The 16,576-nt window shown below is 36.7% G+C and overlaps 1 protein-coding gene across 1 annotated transcript; it reads right to left on the reverse strand.

Annotated features, from left to right (window-relative positions):
- Positions 1-4,221: 4,221 nt before the first annotated feature.
- Positions 4,222-16,360, reverse strand: LOC101170153 (prokineticin receptor 2-like). Its single transcript, XM_023963723.1, has 3 exons — positions 16,082-16,360; positions 14,776-15,383; positions 4,222-5,588 (listed from the first exon to the last, which is right to left on the reverse strand). Exons 2-3 carry the CDS (start codon positions 15,240-15,242, stop codon positions 4,883-4,885), a joined length of 1,173 nt encoding a protein of 390 aa, XP_023819491.1. The 5' UTR covers positions 15,243-15,383; positions 16,082-16,360; the 3' UTR covers positions 4,222-4,882.
- Between the last annotated feature and the right edge of the window lie 216 nt (positions 16,361-16,576).

Here is a 16,576-nt window from a genome sequence, read left to right on the forward strand (position 1 = left end):
ACCATTGCAGCCAACTCCAAGTTTAGTCAGAAGCTTGCTGGTTTTTTCAATCCCCCATTTCATCTGTGGAGGGAGATGCTCCTCATTCAACATCCATTTTGACAGGAGGCTAATTCAGCCCCTACATGACTGATGTTACTTGACTTAGACCATTTTTTATATCTTCTTAGATCTGTTTGGTCTCGAACTTCAGTTTATTCAATAAATGATTTAGGATTCCATCAACATGCCTCTGGGTTCCTGCATTTGGGTCCTTCTCAAACTTCATCCTTTGACCAGCTGAATATCTGTCTGACACTTTTAGCCTGCAACTAAAGTTGTTTCATAGAGAATCCCTGTCATTTGCAGCTAGACTCTACTTAAAAAAAATTGATCACACAACTTGTAAAAAAATAAGGCAGTCAATGCGACATGAACGTTGAAAAGATCTCTTTTTTTGTGACTCGAAAGACATGAAGTGTCACTTAACTATGCAGTAAAAGGTTCACAGCCCTCAAGCCATTTCTATCCACTCCGTCAACCAAGTAAAGGTTCCAATGTGTATCCCTTGTATTTTTTGTCGAGGAACATTTTTTTTATGCAAGCAGTTTTCTTTGGCTGTCAGAAGCCTCTTGGTTTCAAATCCATCATGGCGTTAGTGTTTGATGGATGAATCTTTACCAAAATGCCAGAAGCAAACAGTGGCACAACCGGCTCTATCATTTTCTGTCAGTAGGGATCTGAAATGTTCAATTTAACCAAACATTTCTACAAAGTAGCCAGGAAAGTTGCAGTTGGGTTACTCCTTGAGTAAAGAAAACTTAATGTACTTTAATGTACACTTTATCTACGTCTGTGATACAGCAAAAGATAAATATACACTAAACAGACAGTGCACATGTATGTATGAACATTTTAATCTGATTAAAATCACAGTATTTAAAAGTAATATAACAAGCAGTCTTTCCTGCAAAAACTGGGCTATTAATAGACTTTGCTGTAAAGAATTGCAGCTCTTTCCTAAATGACACTAGAATATGTTTGCTGAACTTTATAATGTAATGACCATAGATTATACTATTTAGTTAAAATAAAAAAATAAACGTATAACAATACTATATAATTTTCATTTTGTTTAGATATTTCAAAATTACAAGTTTTTTTTCCAGTATGTTTTACATTAGCATTTTTGGAAGACGATTAGGCCATGCAAGTCCCAACAACTTTAACATATTAGTGACTGATTGTATAAAGAGCTAAAGGTCTGTACATAAATATCCACCTTTTACTGTTTAGATGATTAGACTGAAATGCTGATCTTTGGCTACAGTTACAGCAGAGAGATGTGTAGGATGGAGGAGCTTGTAGCTGGGAGTTGACAGAGATGTTGATCTTCTTTTCAGCCACTATCTGAACTCTCTAGAGGAGATGCTGTAGTAATGACTTCCAACTGAAGCTGCAGCTACTTCTCAGCAGGTGAACCTCAACAGGAATATATATCGATCAGACTAATGCACTGCTGGAAACTTTTCAAGTAAACCTGGAACTGTGGCTGAACTCAGGCAGACCATCTCCGAGGTGGTGAGGACATTCACGTTGGTCCTCTCAAAATGAATGGGACAATGCCTCCAGCCAGCAGCAGCTAAGCCACCAGACTGAGACCAGGCCTCAAAAGGTCTGGAGCTAAAAAGTTTACAGCCGGTAAAAACAAGGTGGATATAAATCCAATCTATATATGATGGCACTAGATGGGAACAACATAGCAGTTGAACATGAGCAAGAAGAGATAAAGAAATCACTGAAATGTAAACAAAAAAAAGCAAATTATTCAGGATCTTTTAAGTGAAATAAAACAAATAAATAAATGTAAGGAAGTGATTGCAATACCAAAGAATGGATGACATAATTAGAACAGAAAAATCACAGATACTAGGGCTCGATAATAGATCCATAAAAGTAGAGATTGATCTTTTCTGCTTTTCAATTTCTTGTGACCTAGCTGTTAAAAGGACATATTAACATCATTATTGGTACATCATGGTATTTTGTTTTTACGATGTAACTTTTTTTGGGGCCACAAATTAATAGTTTGTTTGTACAATTTAACTTTATTGAAGGAACAATCTACTTTTTTTGTACAAGGCATTCTATGAGCTCCATAATTATCAGTAAGACAAGTAGAAACAGTAAAAATAGGACGTTACTTTCATATGAGGTTGAAATACAACAGGAACAAAAATCAGATCCTTGAGTAATTAATTTAATTCATTTGAAGTATTTGACTCATAACAAAAAACATGGAAGACACATGTATGGGTAAGGAACTAAACATTTAGTAAAACTTTATGTTTCTTCCACATGAGACATGTTATGTTAAAGTCCAATGCAGGTATGAAATTTGTCATATTGACTTTTCTTTTAAATAAAATTAAGCAAATTTAGCAAAAAAACAATCACAGGAAATCCAAATGTATTAATATATATTTTCTGATGTAATGAGAATTTTACAAATAATGTCGAATGCACCTTAGAGAATATTACCATTCAACAAATATGGCAAAAGTTAAAAAAAGGGTTTAAATGTATAGACAAAAGACAACACTGAAAACCTTAAAATTTTAAAGACAGAGTTTGAATTACAATTGAAAAACACAAGTGATTTATCACAATAAAAAACAATGAAAGTCAAGAGTAAAATGTAAATAAAGAAATGAATAACAATTTTATTTTCTCATTGTAGTTGTACCCTTTTTTACTCCTGCCTTCATTATTAATAATCGTGTTTTTCTCCTTCAGTGTTCACTATTTCATGTTGTTTTTTCTTTCTGATTAATAAAGATGACAAAGTGAGTTTTTACAGGGATTGTGGTCTTTGGCTTGATTTATTTTCCATTATGTCTTCTTGGTTTTTGCCACGGTTTGCATTTTTTTCTCTGTTACAGTCACACCTGATTTCATTCACTAATTATCTACAGGTGTCTGAACTCAAAGTGATCATCCTCAGTGCATTTAAGTGTCTGGTTTTCAGTTCATTCTTTTCCAATCTGCTGCTCTTGTGTCACAGTTTGTTCATGTTGAAGTTTATTTAAAGTTTTAAGCTGATGACAACATTTCCCAATCCCTTGCAATTATGGCTCCAACACCATTGATTCCTAAGAGTTTTTTCCTCCCTTCTTTTTTTGGGGGGAGTTTTACCTCTTTCCAATTTTTGTTTTGTTCTTTTATCCCTCAACTTTGACTGAGTTTTAGGGGCACCAAAAAAGTTATAAAAGTAAAAATGGAAAAAATAAAAATAAAGAAGCGGCCCTCTACACCCAAACTTGTCTCTGAGCTCATTTTACATACAAAATTCTGCATTACCGACACCAAACCCTGGAAAACTGTCTAAACTAAATATTTTGGTTTTGAGTTTGCAAAAGGTTCTGAATTTCTTTGTTTTTGAAACCTAAAAATAAAGCTTCACAAAATTTTCCACATCTTTTTTCTTCGAGCATGGCTTCTAAAAACAGACAACTGGTGTTTTTTCTTGCTAATTCATGACTTGTTTCTCATAAATGTACGTGTTTTTAAGTCGTAAATTTACAACTTTATTCTTGTAATTTAACAGGTATGACCTTTTCTTGTAAATTTAGGATTTTAATATCATTTTTGGCTCAAAAATAATCCTAAGCATCAATGTGAAAGCAAAAATAAGTTATTTACTGACTTCTTAGGTTCTTCTGTTATTTTTATTATTTATTCATTTGATAAATATAGGCAGCCCTGCCCCCTGACCAACCCCAACTAATGCTCACCTTGGTGGTTTGACGCATTTATATCTCACCTGCATATGTTTTTTTTATTACATTTCTCCACCAGCTGGACTTATAAATTTTTTTCAAGTCATTGTGATGGAAAGAAGCCCTAACATTCTAATTCAGAATCACACAGCAGGAGAAATGTGAACTTCATGAGATGAAATGTTAATACATGTTCAGCAATGAGACTTGGATTGATAATTACTAATATTGCTACAGATCCATGTCTAATAATAAAACAGTAAAGGTCTGAGGGCAAAACCTTTATATTTGCCTTCAGTTACCTTTTTTTCATGTATTTTCTTTCACCTTCTCCGCTTTATAATTCCTAACATAATACAAATAAAACCATATACTTCAATTTTTCATAGGGACCCAGAACATTCATACATGTATCTAGGCTTCTTTCTTTGTTGTCAAACTTGCAGGAGCAGCACTTGAATCTAGTTGAGTGTTTATTGAGGCACCTGTGTTCCTCTGCAGTGATTTGCATCGTGACTAACTAATAAATCCCACTAATCTTGTTTCTTTTTTAAATCCCTTTCAATACATGCATGTAGTTAACCTGTTTAAACCCTTAGGAAACATGTTTTGGAAGAAAGAAAATTTTATATATATATATATATAATTTCAAGACAGACAACAAATCCCTGTTTAATTTGAACTTAATATATCAAACAAAGCTTTTCTTTTTTTCTTTCAGGTGTAATTCTTTATTACTGTTTGAGAACACAAATACATTTTTCAACTACCAAACATGCTGAAACAGTCGAGCAAAAATGTTTTACCAGTAGCTTATATTAGGACATTGAGGAAAGTGTCTTCTATTGTTTTTTGTTTTTGTTTTTTTCGCATGCAAAATTCCCTATCAGTCCAAAAATCCATTAAAACCATAAAGACAAAGGTACAAAACAAGCATTAACAATCGCAAAACAGCTATTTAAGTCAGTTATATAACCAATTAAAAACAATTCCAACAATAAATCACAATGCACAATATTAAATCACAGTGTCGAAGACACACATTAACATTAGCAGTTTGCACTCTTCTGTTGAGCTTTTTGAAATGCACTTTTTTCTCAGAGGCAATCTGGCTTTAGTTTGTCTCACCTCAAGTGGATGCATTCAATCTCTTCAGTAACCGGCATAGAGGAGGTCCTCAGGTCCATTTCATCCACCGTCTTACTGGGAGCATATGTTGACCGCCAGCGCAAGAGAACAATTTTCTTCAGGTACTTCACTGTGTTATTCTTGACACTCACAAAACAGAAGGTATTGATCATGCTGTTGCTCATGGCAATACACTCAATGATGTAAAACGCCACCAGTGAGTTCTTCTGGCGAGAGATCAGAGTTGGATAGAAATCTCGCAGAATGGTGTAGCCGTAGTACGGTGCCCAGCAAAGGATGTAGGCTGTCAAGATCCCAATCAGAACCATAACTGTCTTGCGGCGGCAGCGGAGCCTCTTTCTTATCTGCTCCGTCTGGAAACCAGGGACATTTTTGAACCACAGCTCTTTGGAAATGTGGGCGTAACAAATTGCCATGACGATCACGGGCCCAACAAACTCAACAGCAAACACAAACATAAAGTAGGACCGATAGTAGGCCTCCTGATCCACAGGCCATATCTGTGCGCAGAAGACTTTGTGGGTGGTCGGGTCTGTGCCGCTGTGAGGGTATGTGGTCTCACACGCAAAGTAGGCAGATGGAATTGATATCAGAATAGGAACAATCCAGACCCCTGTTAATAGGAAGTAGGCAGTTTGGTACTTCATTCGAGGTCTCAGAGGATGGACGATGGCCATGTACCTGGAAAGACACAGATATAATGTTGCATCAAAGCATTCAAATAAACGGAAACAAGCAGCCTGAACACAACTGTTAGAGCTCCAAAGACTTATCTAAAGCCTTTCAGTTCTTTACAAAAGGTACAAAAGGTTTTTTTATTGAACTGAATAGTTTAGAGTCAAGGTAATACACCATAAATGCAATGCTTTCATACTGTGGCAAAGAGAATGAAAAACTATTATAAAGCCGGATTATAAAAGACCTTTGCCACGTTTTTTTTATTTATTTTTTTTACTTGCAGCAATGAAGCACGACTTCAATTACGAATGTAACTACGACTTCAAAGTCGTAAATTTACGAGAAAAAAGTAAGAAATTTATAACTTTAAATCTTGTAATTTTACAAGATGAAAAGTAATGTTTTTAAGAAAAAGTCATACATTAATGGGGGAAAAAAAACATCAAAGTTGTCTATTTATCAGAGCCTTGCTTGAAGATGAAAGATGTGGAGCGTTTTGTGAAGTTTTTTTCATCGATGGGTATCAAGAATAAAGAAATTCTGAACCTTTTGGCGACTCAAAATCAAATTATTATTAGTGTGGCCGGCTTTCTGCGGTTCGGTGTTGGTAAAGCGGGGTTCTATATGTAAAATAAGGGGCTCAGAGACACGTTTGGTGCAGAGGGCCGCTACTTTATTCTGCCCATTTCATTCACATCCCTTGAAGTTCATTTGTCACCTTATGTCATGCAAATGCAATGCGCACAAGAAATAATGTTACATATGTCCCTTCCCCAGTTAAAAAAAAAAAAAAGTTTTAAATTTACTACTTTAAATCTTGTAAATGAACTTCTTTAAATCTCGTAATATTGCTTTTGTTTTTTTAATGGTGGCCCGAAAACTCCATTGTACATTTAAGTGCATATATATATTTTTTTTCAATTTTTAGGAAATCTTAGGTATGTGGTGGCTGTCCTCAACAATAAAAAAAGCACAATTTAACAATTCACAAAATGATTTAAACTACATTTTTGAAAGGAATAAAAGTAACGTAATCAAACCTATAAATACCTATTTCCCTTAGCCAAAGGAATGTTGAAATCATTTGGGGGAAAAATAATTTTTTATGCAGATACCATTTGAAAACATTTTCTTACACTGACAACATTTTCTCCAATATCAATTACAGTTGAATGAAATTCACACAGACTTCAAATTCTAGAAATCAATTGTGCATTAGCTTGTGTGTGTGGATTCAATGAGGTATAAAGAAGGACATCTAAATAATTAACCACTTCCAATGACAGAAACACTGTGGATTTTCCGTGTTACTGTTACGGGGTAGAAGGGAAGTACCCAGGCGCAGAGAGGAGAGGAGGCAGGAGGATGCAGGGAATGGGGGTTTAATAACAAAAACTACAAAAACCAAAACCACTGCTTCAGCAGGCTAGAATACTCGAAAGACAAATGCTCAAAACCGAGGACCAGCACAGTTACAAACCGAGGACCAGCCCAGGAGGAAGGGAATGACAAGACTTAAATACATGCAGACAAACGAGACACAGGTGGAAACACTAAGGAAGGATGGGGACCCAAGTAATACTCAAAACTACAACAAACCAGGAAACGCTACAAAATAAAACAGGAAGTAACTCAAAACATGCTAAAACAAAGAGGAAACAAACCACAAGGGCAAAAAAAACAGAAACCGTAACAGTTACTTTATAAAAAATTATTACTTTTGCTGGTTTAGCAACAAATATCTAACTTTACCCTAAAATACCAACCTTTAAGCTGCATGCAATTTAACCTCTGTTAGAACACAAGTTCATATTTTTGAATGGATGGAAGAGTAGAATTTTTTTTATCTATATATTAAATTATCATTTTTAATCCTCCTTTTAATTAATCTTATTTGGGATATGCTTGCCTTTTTAATTCAGTTTTTCATTTTATCAGGGTGCCCTGCTCAGTGACAGTTGGAATAGTCTCAGGCACTCACCCTTTTCTTATGATGATATGAAGTGAATATATTAAATCAAAATATGGATTTAAAGTTATGGAAATTTCCAATTGATTTTACTTGAGGAGAAGCTGATGCATGTACATTTTCTCTTGCCATCTGTTCCATTTTTAAAATCACCATCTTGCTACTGATGATGTTAACTGGGTAGGTTTTTTGCAGTTGAGGTTTCTTTATTTTTTATCTTTCATTCATGGGTAAAAATAATTCAGCAGCGCTGTAGGATAGGTAAGCTCCTGAGAGATGTCTTAAAGACGGTGGAAAGGCATCTCACCATCTGAAAATATTAAAACATCACAGAGAACCCTCTTTTAGCAGAAAACAAACTAAATACACTGTATAATCCCCAATTAAGCAGATCAATCAGTAAGTAAGATTTAAGATGTAAATCTGGAGAAAAAGGTGATACAGAGCAAATAACCTTTTTTTACATTTAAAAGATGACAATATACTCGCTTTTGAGTCCTCAATACATACATATTATTTCTGCAATACAGGACACGCTGTGATATTTATAGCCTAGTCAAGTGATAAAGCTTGCAGTCTGGAGATGTGGTTTTCATTGAAGCCAGATTTCTTAAAAAGTTCAGGGGAAAGCAAAACTTTTAAAGAAAACTGTGTGGGAGTTTTGGGCACGCTGTGTGCAATATGCTCATCTTTGCTGGAAAAAATCAATAGAAGTCAGTTAGGCTTCTGTAGATTCTCACAAACTATGATTAAAAAGAAACATCCAAATACAAACAATAGACCAGTGAGGAAACAACCACAGGATATGGAGGTATTTAATCTAACCACGTCAATTTAATTCTGGGGTAACATCATGCTGCGACTATCGAGCAAACCATAAGTTCTTTAATAACCTTTCCTCATCCTTCATTATCCTGTTTTGTTATTGTCATGCACTGATTCATCCCAATACTTCCACCTCATTCTTTTCCTATAAATGCTCTCCTAATCCAGCGGATATAATTTTCACTTCCTTAATTCCTCAATCATTTAACATCTTCTTGCACAACAATGATTCCAGGTTTGACATCTGTAAGATACCAGTCACCTTTCGTGGTCTTGCTGTTTTGCCGATTCTTTTTTCAGCGTGACTGTTGTTTTTGTTGTATTTTTTTTTTTTTTTTTTACTAGATGCTGATAAGGTTAATAATGTTATAAACGTGTGCGTCCTGATTGGCTGACTTTATCTACCAATCTCCTCCTGTGTTTAGCATTTCATTCTATAACACGGGACCTATTTGAACTTTGAGTGTTTAAAACAAGAAAAAAAAAGTGTGAAAATCTCCATGTCTGTCTGAAAAAGTGCACAAAATGTGTAGCCAGGAGTTTTACAGCCTTAAAATATATTTAATCCTAGTTTGCCAATTTCACCTTATTTATGGAACGTATCCCCCGCGAACAACAGTTTTTTAGAAAACTTCCCATCAACCCTTCTGACCAATCACTTGTCTTTTGACTACTATGGTTCATGTACAGTTTCAAATATCAAAGTTTATTGATGACAAAACATTCAATGCACTACTGCTTATCTAAATCTGGTGTTTGTTTGTTTTCCTAGCTATGCATTACATTTTAACAGTAGTATAACTTTGTTTTTCCTTCACTTTGAATTATTTGCACATTTCTTTCCTTTCTTTGCACCTGATCCCTGGAGCAGTTGAATTTCCCCATGGCAGCATCAATAATCTCGTGCACCCTATGATCCAAACAATTCCATAAGTACACTTGTGATGTGATTCTCACTAGTAAACATGAACAGCATTGACATTATAGGATGTGGGATTTAGGTCCATCCAAGCATCGACTTGGATGGACCTAAGTCTACCAATAATTGTTTTATAAATTTGCACAGGCAGATCCTGTGATTGCTGTTATGTTAGTATCTCAATGTGAAAAAAAAATCATGGTTTCAGTAATTTTAAATATATGGGTCACTAACTTGAAAGACAATAAGGACTCTGGAGCATTTAAAGGTTCTTTCACCTCAGTACAACGTGAGAAGGCTTCTAAAATTAAAGAGAACCTTCCGCTTTTATTGTTTTATTAACGGCTGTGCTTCTTTTGTTGTTGCATGTAATAAAGTTCTCTTTGCGTACATCTTTTTAAACTTGTTGTAATAAACTGAACATGTCTGGTGATGGCAGCTGTGCTCTGTCAAAACTAAAAGCACTCTTGACTCTGAAAGCCTGAGGACTTCAGACAGTGTTTGGTTTCACCTGAGGGTTTTGTTTTTATCTCTTAAGTGCTTCCACAGAACAAAGACATCAAGTCTTTTTTATTTGGTTCTTAGCCCCTAATTTTACTTCCTTTTATCATTTTTCTTTTACTTAGACCAAATCCCATTAGCGCCATGTCCCATTCCACTAAGGAAGAATATGAAGCACAAAAGCCATTTGTTTTGTATTATCTACGTCATTTTTATTATTAGCTGTAGTTTCAAAACCTACGGAGCCCGTGTCCTGACATTAAGATATAAAAATATATCTTGTTCCCACAGATTAATATCTTGTTCCCACAGGTTATGTCGTTCGCACGAAATACTATTCCGTTCCCACAAGATATTATTGCGTTCCCTCAAAATACTATTCCGTTCCCTCGAAATGATTAACTCGTGCGAACGCAATAATTATGTCGTTCGAACGCAATAATTAATCCGTTCGAACGCAATAATTATTCACGTCATAAGTCATACACGCGGATATGCTCTCTGTACACCGGCAAAACTAAGCTGCTTTCACGGCAACTTCCGTGTCTCTGTGACCCATATTCGTTCAAAAAAGGAACATGAAAAACAAAAATGATCACTTTATTACCGTCTCAATGAATATAAGAAAAATATCAAAAGATTTATGATAACTAGGCTGCTTTGTCATACGATAGCTCCTGCTAGGCTACTACTAGCGCCGCCGCAGCGCTCTTTGATGTATGCCGGCATATGGGCAACTGGCTGGTCTGTTGTCAGACAGCTGATATTGTAGTTTAGGGTCGAATAGGAATAATAATATTCAGGACTTGTCTTTTATTAACTTTAGCAGTCAGTTGCTTTACATTCGAAGGCTATTAGAGTACATGCTAACTGACTAGCCGATCATATCCTGTTATTAATTTACGTCATAGATTTACAGCAGATACCTTCACATTTCTGTCTGTGTGTGTCTCATTACATTGCATTGAAGACACGCAGGATGTTTAGAGAACAGATTTATTTATTTCAAAAAGCACAAAGCATCCATCGTATTCACGTTCATTCACATGATGATGATGATCTGTGGTACGCCCTCAGTCATCTTGCTGCAAAAGCCGCTTCCTGCCGCTACTTCCGTGTCTCTGTGAGCATTCAATAGGGGTAAAAATAAAAGCAAGAATGGTCGATCTGTTTTTGTCTCGATAACAATCTGAAAAATATCATATTAAGCTGGCTGCTTCGCCTAAAGCACTTACCTTTAGCTTGTAGCATTACAACAATAGCAGTACGTCACGTTTCCCAGAATGCTTTCCTGCCAATCATTGGCCAATCACCGTGTCCCTGTGACCAAGGTCTAACAACAAGACCAATGGTTGGCCGCAAAGCATTCTGGGAAACCTGACGTACTGCTATTGTTGTTATGCTACAAGCTAAAGGTAAGTGCTTTCGGCGAAGCAGCCAGCTTAATATGATATTTTTCAGATTGTCATCGAGACAATAACAGATCGACCATTCTTGCTTTTATTTTTACCCCTATTGAATGCTCACAGAGACACGGAAGTAGCGGCAGGAAGCGGCTTTTGCAGCAAGATGACTGAGGGCGTACCACAGATCATCATGATCATCATGTGAATGAACGTGAATACGATGGATGCTTTGTGCTTTTTTGAAATAAATAAATCTGTTCTCTAAACATCCTCCGTGTCTTCAATGCAATGTAATGAGACACACACAGACAGAAATGTGAAGGTATCTGCTGTAAATCAATGACGTAAATTAATAACAGGATATGATCGGCTAGTCAGTTAGCATGTAGCCTGATAGCCTTCGAATGTAAAGCGACTGACTGCTAAAGTTAATAAAAGACAAGTCCTGAATATTATTATTCCTGTTCGACCCTAAACTACAATATCAGCGGTCTGTCAACAAACCAGCCAGTTGCCCAAATGCCGGCATACATCAAAGAGCTCTGCGGCGGAGCTAGTAGTAGCCTAGCAGGAGCTATCGTATGACAAAGCAGCCTAGTTATCATAAATCTTTTGATATTTTTCTTATATTCATTGAGACGGTAATAAAGTGATCATTTTTGTTTTTCACGATGTTCCTTTTTTGAACGAATATGGGTCACAGAGACACGGAAGTTGCCGTGAAAGCAGCTTAGTTTTGCCGGCGTACAGAGAGCATATCCGCGTGTATGACTTATGGCGTGAATAATTATTGCGTTCGAACGGATTAATTATTGCGTTCGAACGACATAATTATTGCGTTCGCACGAGTTAATCATTTCGAGGGAACGGAATAGTATTTTGAGGGAACGCAATAATATCTTGTGGGAACGGAATAGTATTTTGTGGGAACGACATAATAACCTGTGGGAACAAGATATTAATCTGTGGGAACAAGATATATTTTTACATCTTAATGTCAGGACACGGGCTCAGTAAAAACCCAATTACTATTTAGAAAATGAAATTTTTTTTACTTAAGTGGTTGATGAGTAATGAATGCTGGAAAGGCATTCCCTTCAAAACAAAAGAAATATCTTATTCAGTTCATTTTTTTTTCACTTGTCACCCTTATATAGACCTGAAAGATTAATTATTTAGATGTTTACTGCCATCCTAACGAAGACTCGTCATCCTACCTCTGTTTACTTTGAACTCGTCCAATAACTGAGGAAAAGATCTTATTTAGCTGCAACAGTAGTTTGATTTTTAAAGATTTGCCATAATAACCTGTCTTTTAAGTATGACATCTAAGGTGGTAAAAATAGGATTTTATTGAAAATGTTTCTCTCTGGTTGAAGAGACAAACAGACTTATAGCTATTCATATTAAAAGAAAACATTTACGTACCTTCAGAATGCAAACAGTTTTACAAAGAAACACCAAGGTAAAACTTACAGGTAAAAACACTTAGTCCTTTAGAAGTTGCATTTTCAATCTCAGAGAATACATTATTCAGGAGAAATAAATGCATGGCCAAGCGTGAGCTTTAAATGTTTGCTAATTAGTTCAATACCATTTTTAACACCTGACTGTTCGTTTATGTTACTGTGCTCATCTAAGGGATTTTCGCATTGTATAAAACATGCTTCTATCTTCTTGAGATTTTTTTTTCTTCAAATGGAAGGATGTTTTATTTATTTTCATATCAAGAATCACAAAAGGGGCACTCAAACTCTGTTGCATCTAACCTGAGTGGTTAATGTTGCAATGAAATGAGGGCTGGAGTGAAGGATCTGAGGCCAGAAAATACTAATGATGGACATCATTTTTCAGTGTTCTAAAAACCCAGCATGAATGAGAAATTCTTTTTTTTTTTTAAAGGATCAGAGTTGCATCAAAACAATGCATAACTGGTGTGTTGCAGCATGTCTTTCTACTAAAAAAGTAATGTGGAAAAAATAGTTCCTCTGCCCCCAAAATAAAAGCTTGGATTCTGTTTGCTTGTTAGCCTCAATGTAAACCATAACTTTCTATAATTTTAGAAGGTTAACCGTTTGATTGTAACTTTTGTGGAAAACATTTGAAAAAAGATGTTACTCAAACAACTAGGAGGGAGTTAAAAATGGATTTAATGATATCTTTGAAATTTGTTTTTCGTTTCATCTACACCCTTCAGGTGTCATCACATGCAATTTGGCTCTTTTTTATTTTATTTTATTTATTTTTTTACAGCAGATGCCCTGATCCAACCCTGTGCTTTCAACTGACTGGCACATGGAAGACTGGAAATTGCCCCCATGTGGTTGCAGAAACTTACAGCACCTGGTAGTCACTGCGTTCGGTGTGAACATTCTTGACCGCGCCACACATGCCCGGTGTCAGGAAACCCTATACTTGGAGGAATTGGACATTTTCTAACTACTTTGAATCTACTATGCTGCATGCAATGTTCACTACAACCAGCAACCAACTCAACACCACAGAGACCTGGCTGAATGCATCCATACTGGATGAATTTGTGATCATGAAGGGGCTTACTAGACTGGACAGAAATGGCAGTCTCAGCATTATTAAAAAACCTCTGGCACTAGCCTATGCATATATGCCAACAAAGGGTGAAACAATGTGGAATTACTCTGAGGTCACTGCTTCTTTTACATTGGCCTATTGACTGTCAAATACAGACATTCTTATAGGCATTTCCTGTTATCATTCCTGCAGTGCTTGAACCGAAGAGGTTCTAAATGAGTTTACCAATCTATTGATGTCCTGCAACCTGTACATCCAGAGGAGGTTTTTGCTGTGGAAGGGGATTTCAACCAGGCCAACGTAAAAACTGCTTTTGCTCACTTCTACCAGTATGTGAAAAGTGTTACAAGTGGTTTCCCATGGAAATCTTTAACACTTTGCTGCACCAGGCTGTGGTACCTCGATGCTTGAAGATCGCTTTAATTCATATGCAAAATTGACTTTTCTCATAGCTGGCCTCTGGGAAAAAGGTTTGACAGCTTTCACAGCAGGACAGCCAAGTTCAGGAAGAACTTGTAGAAGCCATAAGACTGCTGTACTCCATATAATACTCCCCATGCCTGCTCCAATACAACTGTGACATACTTGATTAAATGTTTGTAGTAATATTTTTAATTTGATGCAATACTCCTCTAACATACTTATATTTGGATGCAAATTTATTATCTTGTGTACAGATTTGTAACCAGCATCAACATTTCCTTTCGGATGTAAATGTGAAATGATAAAGTAAGTCGTTTTGAAAGCTTTTATAAATAAGAACATGTGATTTTCTTTGATGTTTTCTAATCTAGTTGCACAAAATAGCTTAGATTTACAAAGACCCTCTAATGCATTGTTTTTCTCTTTTCTAGGAAATGTCGTAAGATTGCTTCTTTTGTACTTTGTTTGTAAATATTGGAAGATAAAAACCTGTTGTGTGGCTCTAAGGATGTAAAAGTGCTGAAGCAAGCAGTACTGACATGCTGAAAACTGACAGAAGAGTTCAGATATGCTGAATTTTGATGGATAAATACTCACCTGTCAACTGCAATGGCAAGCAAGGCATTCGTAGACACGTAGAGTGACACAGTCCTTAGATAGTTAACGGAGGCACACATCACCAGTCCGTGATCCCAGGAAAGTTGCTTGACGACATAGTAGTCCACCAGAAATGGGCAGCACACCACTGCCACAATAAAGTCTGAGATGGCCAGATTTGCTATGAGCAGGTTGGTGAGATTGCGGAGCTTTTTGTAGCGAGTCAGCGTGGCTATGAAAATCAAGTTTCCCAACCCGCAAACGAGCATGATGCACACAAGAACGACTCCAATAACAATCGTGGCCACAAAGAAGGCCTGACCCTGTGTTGTGTCTGGGATCTCATCAGGTGGGATGCCATAGTCCATGTCATAGCCGTCACCATAGTGATCCCACTGGCCGTCCGGGAGACTGTCCTGCATCTCAGCAGAAGCTCCTGTCAGCTGGCTGACGTTCACGTCACCCATCTCTCAGCGCAGACTTTAATTAGACGGTGTTACCCAGAGGTTTAAGTGTTGACCGGGGTTGCACTCATTTCATGTTCTCTTCTTCAAACAAGAAATAGAGCGAACATTTTAGCTGTTTCAGTCTTCTTTGCCATTTTTTACCTGGGGGGGAAAAAATCCCATTTCAAAGTCAGTCATATTTTTAGGAGCGGCAAGTTCTTCTAAAGACAAATTATAATAATTGGAGACTCATCTGAGATAATTTAACATGACATAAATTTCAGAGTTGGGTGATTTTCAGTTATAACAAATGAAAACCTTGCTTTACCTACATTAACGGTAAGTATAAGCTTGACCATGAACTAGACTTTTAAAGGATTTTCCTGTTTTTTGTTTGTTTAATTTACATCAGTGTCTTTGCTTTTTTGCTGAAATGACCTTGATTTTTCTCACCTTAAACAATATACAAGGTAAAATGAGCATTTATGCCAGTGCTGACCTATTGCGTTAAATCTCACAGGTGTGAGATCAGTTAAACAGCATTTCTGTGTTAATCATTTTAATCAATTTTTTTTTATGCTAAGCATTAAATATAATGAACAGAGGGGAGCAGGGATAAAACATGCTAAATATTGCAGCAGCACAATCTGGACAATGAGGAGGAAAGAAATTCCACATTTGAAAAAAATATATATAGATCCCCTTCATCCGTGCTTGGTTTTACAATTATCATCTCACTGACATGCCACTTACGTTAAGAAGAACTACAAAAAATGCACATTTTCATAGCATTAAGGCTCTTAATGGTCATTGAAGCTTAATTTCTAAGAAAGCGTGAGGTAGAAATTCCAGCTACTTACCAGCAAGGGGTCCCGTGAGGTTTTGTGGATTTTCTGCGACCTAAAATAATAATTATAAATCTATATTTGGAGACAGAACGTCGTATTCCCGTGCTCTTCTTTCCTTCAGCATCCATGAGCAGTGTTTGCATCTGTTGTCAGATCGCTCTCACGCCTCTTTGGATGGAAAAGTTGTGCGCGTGTTCTCTTGCGCCTGGACTGTTGGAGGGGGCGCGGCACAAAAACGGCGCACGCGTCTCCTGAAAAAGGAAGAAAGGAAGGTTGGTGATGCTGTGATGACGGCCGAAAGTTCACCAGTTTGATGGACATTTATAGAGCCCCACAAATCTCCTTTATGGAGGGGGGGGGGGGGGGGTGAAAGAGCGGTGAAGGACGCTGTAAATACCCGCTTTATGACAGTCAGGGACCCCCATGATTGTGCGGCAAAGATCCCTGTCAGATACCTTGTGCGCCTTTATATAACTGATAATTAACTCGGGTGAACCATTTATGAGC

Source organism: Oryzias latipes, chromosome 15 (assembly GCF_002234675.1).
Source record: "Oryzias latipes chromosome 15, ASM223467v1".
NCBI classification, from domain to species: domain Eukaryota; kingdom Metazoa; phylum Chordata; class Actinopteri; order Beloniformes; family Adrianichthyidae; genus Oryzias; species Oryzias latipes.